This window comes from Homarus americanus, unplaced genomic scaffold (genome assembly GCF_018991925.1).
Source record: "Homarus americanus isolate GMGI-L3 unplaced genomic scaffold, GMGI_Hamer_2.0 scaffold47076, whole genome shotgun sequence".
In the NCBI taxonomy this organism is placed as follows: Eukaryota; Metazoa; Arthropoda; class Malacostraca; order Decapoda; family Nephropidae; genus Homarus; species Homarus americanus.
Window position 1 is genome coordinate 1 of NW_024754340.1, and position 7,086 is coordinate 7,086.

The window sequence follows — 7,086 nt, forward strand, 5'->3', positions numbered from 1 at the left end:
TAATAATAATAATAATAATAATAATAATAAACAAAAACCAATCTGACAATAAACAAAACAAAAGCGAATCAGAAAAACAAAAGCGAATCAGAAAAACAAAAGCGAATCAGAAAAACAAAAGCGAATCAGAAAAAACAAAAGCGAATCAGAAAAACAAAAGCGAATCAGAAAAAACAAAAGTGAATCAGAAAAACAAAAGCGAATCAGAAAAACAAAAGCGAATCAGAAAAACAAAAGCGAATCAGACCATAAACAGACAACCTTTACCTTTAACGTGTAGAGTAACAATCAAGACCATCTCCAGGACCTTCCCGAAGATAGAGTACTGACGGCGTTTCCTCCTGCAGTACCTGACGATCATTTCTGGTGGTTCACGTACTTTCGGGTCACTGGTGGTAGGGATCCGTGCACGTACTGACAAGGCACGTGGAGGTGGTGATGACCCTGCACGTGTGTGGGTCTTGGTGTTCATAGCTACTGACTCGTACAGGTGGCGTTACGTCCCCACCAAGCAGGTACTCATGGTTGCTGGATGATAGATGAAGTTCCTCTGATTGCCTGTGTTCTGATGGGTATAATTTTTTCTTTCGATAGTTTTTTTTAAAGGATACCTGATTGGCTAATTATTCTGTGTACTCTGATAGTTTTGTCATTACTGATTCAATTTAAGAGGAAAAAGTATTAAATTATCAAAAGTTTGTTCAATGTTATAACCTAAAAAAAAATAATAAATAAAATAAAAATTTCGTTCAGTTTTGTGGGATTTTTTGTTTCAGATTAAACTTACGTATGAAAAAAAAAATTCACTAAAATTGTTCACATGTTCATCTTGTACAATATGAACAATCCATCACTGTACAATAGAGAAATAATCACTATGAGAAATACACTTGAGTCCCTCTCTAAGTGTGAGTGCGAGTGTGAGAGAGATAGGCTCGAGTTTGAGGTCTCTGTCTCTCTCTCTCTGTCTCTCGCTCTCTCTCAGGACTCACTGCCACACACCTCCGACCTCTACCATGGCGGCAGAAGCACTGAATAGCCTCTGACACACCCACCCACTGCCTGCCTCTCCTCTCTCCCTCCCTCTCCTCCTCACCCTCTCCTTTCTCCCCACCCTCTCCCTCTCTCCCACTCTTCCTCTCTCCACCCCTCTTCCTCTCTCCCACCCCTCTCTCTTTCTCCCACCCTCTCCCTCTCTCACCCTCTTCCTCTCTCCTCTTCCTCTCCCACCCTCTCTCCCCTCCTCTCCCACCCTCCCACCCCTCTCTCTCTCTCTCCCACCTCTCTCTCCCACCCTCCCCTCTCCCACCCTCTCCTCTCTCCCCCTCTCCCTCTCTCCCCCTCTCCCTCTCCTCCCTCTCCTCTCCTCTCCACCCTCTCCCCTCTCTCCCACCTCTCTCCCTCTCTCCCTCTCCCCTCTCCCCACCCTCTCTCTCTCTCTCCCCACCCTCTCCCTCTCTCCCCACCCCCTCTCCCTCTCTCCCCACCCTCTCTCCTCTCCCACCCCTCCCCTCTCTCCCCCTCTTCCCTCCTCCCCACCCTCTCTCTCCCTCTCCCTCTCTCTCTCCTCTCTCCCTCTCTCACCCTCTCCCCTCTCTCCCACCCTCTCCCCTCTCCCCTCTCCCTCTCCCCCCTCTCCCTCTCTCCCCACCCTCTTCCCTCTCCCACTCTCTCCCATTCTCCCCACCCCTCTCTCTCCTCTCCCCTCTCCCCCTCTCCCTCTCTCTCCCACCTCTCCCTCTCTCCTCTCCCTCTCCCCCTCTCTCCCCCCTCTCCCTCTCTCCCACCCTCTCCCCTCTCTCCCACTCTCCTCTCTCCCACCCCTCTCCCTCTCTCCCACCTCTCCCTCTCTCCCACCCTCTCCCCTCTCTCCCCACCTCTCCCTCTCTCCCACCTCTCCCTCTCTCCCCCCTCTCTCTCCCACTCTCCCCTCTCCCTCCTCCTCTCTCCCACCCTCCCTCTCTCCCACGGTGTAATAGACTAATGGAAGAGAATAAATATACTCCGTGTTAAGCTCCTCTCTCTCTCTCTCTCTCTCTCTCTCTCTCTCTCTCTCTCTCTCACAATGTTAAGTACCTCCACTGGTCTCAATGCTTCTATTTATTCTTATCGAACACTTCACTTATAAAGAACGCGTCTATTACTTTATATACTTAACAATAACCTTATCTATCACTTAATAACGAGTCCTTCACTTACATAACGCCCACTTTACTTATAAATAACGTTTCTATCACTTAACACTTTTCCCATCACTTAAATAGCTTATTTCTCACTTAAAACCTTTTCCAAAACTTAAATAAGACATTGTTTACTTATGAAATTCCTCTATAAGTATATTAGATCACTTAACACTATTATAAGTATATCAAACGTACTTAAATGCACAACGTAGCTGGGAATTAGGAAGGACTAAGCGATGTTCCTCCTTCAATGACTTAAAACACACTGACAATTTTCCCGCCTCCTCTGTTTATATACCTCCACCTGTCACTCAATCAGCCAATCATAACACAGGAAAACCCGCAAATTACCCAACAGCCAATCATAACACAGGAAAACCCGCAAATTATCCTATTGGTTGTTTGTCCCTCAACAACCCCTGCATAATCCCTACATAACCCCTACATACCTCCTACATGCTCCCTACATACCCCCTTCATGTTCCCTACATACCCCCTCCATGCTAAAACATGCTCCCTACTTGCTCTCTACATACCCCCTACATAGCTCCTACATTCTCCCTACATACCCCATGCTCCCCATACCCCCTACATGTCTACATGCTCCCCCACATACATCTACATGCTCCCCTACATGCTCTCTACATACCCCCTAAGTAACAACATGCTCTACATACCCCTACATGCTCTACATACCCCCATTAATATCTGCATTACCCCTGCATAGTCCTCGTTCTCTACATGCCCACTCTGCATTGCTTAACCTGCCTTGCCCTACGTATCTCATGCCCCTACATGTCTGTGTCCCCATGCCCCCTAAAGTATCTCATGCCCCTACATGCTCCTACATCACCCCCTACATGCTCCCCTACATGTCCCACATGCCCCTACATGCTCATGTCTCATATCCTACATGTCCCTACATGTCCCCACATGCCCTACATGTCTACATGCATCTGCATGTCTACATGTCTACATAGCCCTCACGTGTCTCATGTCCCACATGCCCCCCTGCATGTCTCTTTGTGCCTCATGTCTACATGCCCCCTACATGTCCCTACATGTCTTACATGCCCCCTGCATGTCTACGTGTCTCTGTGCCCCCCTACGTGCTCTCAGCTCATGCTCCCTACATACCCTAAAAGCTGCTCTCATGTCCCCACATACCCCCATGCTCATGCCTATCTACATGCTCCCTGTGCTCCCTTGCCTCCTGCACTGCTCCCCTACATGCTCCCATGCCCCTACATGCTCTCATATGCTCCCCCTACATGCTTCCAACATGCTCTACCCACCCCTACATGTTTAACATGTCCCTATACCCCCTACATGCTTCCAACATGCTCTACATGCTCCCTACATACCCCCTCCCATGCTTCCAACATGTCCCTACATGCTCCCCACCCCCTACTTACCCCATGCTCTGTACTACCCATCACACCTCCCACGACCCTCCCACACCCCCACACGCCTCTCACTTGCCCCCACGCCCCACATACAGATGGCAGCAACAGCACTCTGGTTCTCACTGGGTCCATCACTGTCACCCATAAAGTGTAGACAACCTTTTCCCTTGGACACCTCTCTCTCTCTCTCTCTCTCTCTCTCTCCATCAGAAACAAGTATAGGACACCACAGGACACCGTAGGACACCATAGGACACCACAGGACACCATAGGACACCATAGAACACCACAGCAGCCGGATAGGATGCCACTCAAAAAATTTTAATTAAGCAGAAGCCAGATTTTTAACATAATTGAAATAATTCACTTCCGGCTATCTGTGTCCCCATATACCGGCTGTAATTATTATATAGCCGGATATATTATATAGCCGGATATATTATATAGCCGGATACACTCTACACTTGATATAACGTATAGCCGGATAGAGTATAGAAAATAGTTGATATATTTTGAAGGTATTCTGTTAATTTTTATTGACAGACAGACAGACAGGCAAACTAAAAGACAGACAGACAGACAGACAGGCAAACCTAAGAGACAGACGAACGAACCAGACAGACGAACAGACAGACAGACCAGACAGGCAAACTAAAGAGACAGACAGACAGACAGACAGACAGACGAACAGACGAACCAGACAGACAGGCTAAAAGAGACAGACGAGACAGACAGACGGACAATTGGAGAACCCAGACAGACAGACAGGCAAACTAAAAGAGACGAACAGACAGACAGACCGACAGACAGACACAGACCAGACGAGACAGACAGACACAGACGAGACCAGACAGGCAAACTAAAGAGACAGACAGACAGACAGACAGACAGACAGACAGACAGACAGACACAGACAGACAGACAGGCAAACTAAAAGACAGACAGACAGACAGGCAGACAGACAGACAGACAGACTAAGTGAGAGATAAAAGATATATTTCACCCACCCAATATATTTCCTGCCTCATAATACACATACATATATTTCATTGCTCAACACCGCGTAAAAAAAATTATAATGGAAAAAAAATTCATCAGTATATTATTGTGAAAATGACAAGTGTGTGTGTGTGTGTGTGTGTGTGTGTGTGTGTGTGTGTGTGTGTGTCGACGAGGCATTTGTCAATACCAATCAATTCATCTATCCATTTATCCATCAATTCATCTATCCTCACCAAATAGAATCACTCAGAAACTCAATCTTGGCAGCTGAACCAATCACCTAACACCTTTGTGATTTGCCATTCAATCCCATATTAAGTGTGTTGGTGTTCTTGATTGGTTTAAATGATTGAATAGGGACCTGACCTGACCTGACCTGACCTGACCTGACCTGACCTAACCTAACCTAACCTAACCGTGGGAAGGTCAATTCAGTATATAGTCTTTTTTTATGAGTTGATTGTAATTAGTTATTAAATTTTATCTTCCCATACTTTCTTTTTTACTTTCTCTCTGTGATATACTTCTTTTATACTTTCTTCCTATACTTTCCCTTTCTTCCTAGACTCTCTTTTATACTTCCTCTTATGTTTATACTTTCTTTATACTTTCCCTTGTGTTCATACTTTTATACTTTCCCTTATGTTCATACTTTCCTTTATACTTTCCCTTGTGTTCATACTTTCTTTTAAACTTTCCCTTGTGAACATACTTTCTTTTATACTTCCCCTTGTGTTCATACTTTCTTATATACTTTCACTTTGGCTTAAAACTTTCTCTTTAGGATTAACCCAACCCCCCACCAAAAAAAAGTTCCATTCGTCACTCCACCTTCCAACAACCAAAACAAAACAACAAAAAGAAAGTTTCAAAGACTAGTTACAGGAGAAAGGAACTATTGCATTGGTAAAGTTTTCTATTGAAAGCTTCTTCACTCGGGTTCTGGACAACTTTCTCTACACCTAACAAAAACATCAACACAAACACAGCTGGAGAAAGTTGCTGTGACAATGGACTTTCTCTATACCTTTCTTTTCAGTTTTTTTCGTTTATTTACTGAATTTAAGCTTCGGAGAGAGGGTGTGGGATGGTGTATGTCTGCCTGTCTGTCTGTTTGTTTAGTTGTCTGTCTGTCTGTCTGTCTGTCTGTCTGTCTGTCTGTCTGTCTCTCTGTTTAGTTGTCTGTCTGTCTGTCTATCTGTCTATTTATCTCTCTGTTTAGTTGTCTGTCTGTCTGTCTGTCTGTCTGTTTAGTTGTCTGTCTGTCTGTCTGTCTGTCTGTCTGTTCGTTACCTATCTGTTTGTGCGTTTGCTTATTTATCTTTCACCTTCATTGTAAGCTTCCATTCTTTCCTCCTTTTCTCTCTGGTCTGCCTATTCTCTCTTTCCCTCCCTCCATCCCACCTCCTCCATCCCCTCCTCCCTCCATCCCACCCCTCCCTCCCTCCCCATCCCTCCCCTCCCTCCTCCCTTCCTCCCTACCCTTACCTCTACCAACCACCATTCATGTTCATCAGTGTAGGCCAGGTGTCATGTTAAGGTAGTGTCAAGTAATTATTATTTTACCTGTACCTGCACTGGCCTGCTGGGACCTCTGGGACACCTCTGGGACACCTTGGGACACCGCTAGACACTGTGTAGATGTCTGTATTAATTATCTTGTTGTATGAAATGATGTGGATTACAAAATTACTTAATATTGAAAACAAACATTAAATAACAACAACAACAACAACAACAACAACAACAACAACAACAACAACAACAACAACAATTAACAACTTACAATAACAGAAAAATAATCCCCGAAAATGATAATTACCTTAGAAACACAATTACACCTAAAATACAAAGATAATTACCTGGCCCAAAGCTACATAATTACCTTCCTTTAAAAACGAATGAAAATAAAGCAACAGGTAAGATAGAGTAATTAATTAGTCTTCAGAACAGGTGTACAGGTGTGTCAGGATATGTACAGGTGTGAGGGGATGTGTATAGGTGTGTGGGGATGTGTACAGGTGTGTTAGGATGTGTACAGGTGTGTTAGGATATGTACAGGTGTATTAGGATGTGTACAGGTGTGTGGGGATGTGTACAGGTATGTGGGGATATGTACAGGTGTATTAGGATGTGTACAGGTGTGTGGGGATGTGTACAGGTATGTGGGGATGTGTACAGGTGTGTTAGGATGTGTACAGGTCTGTCGAGATGTGTACATGTGTAAAACTGGCACCCAATATTTATTCTACAAGCTTCTGTGATCGTTTTACACGTGTACACACAAGCCATCAGCTAAATATACATACACAAACATACATGTATACATAGATCTCACATAACACAGACACCAACGCATGGCATACACACAGACGTTCATGACTAACATACATACATACATATACAAGCATGTATACATAACCTTGATCGTGGAGAATCGTGTAAGCTCGTTCGCACACATACATACGCACACACACACACACACACACACACAC

General features: G+C 44.8%; 1 protein-coding gene across 1 annotated transcript; it reads right to left on the bottom strand.

Annotated features, from left to right (window-relative positions):
- Positions 1-267: 267 nt before the first annotated feature.
- On the bottom strand, positions 268-1,014 carry LOC121855773 (Down syndrome cell adhesion molecule-like protein Dscam2; the record flags this gene model as incomplete). The annotated part of the gene is given in 1 exon segment (XM_042350887.1): positions 268-1,014. A coding segment is annotated over 1 exon segment (205 nt), but the record flags the coding sequence as incomplete, so codon positions are not given.
- Positions 1,015-7,086: the final 6,072 nt, after the last annotated feature.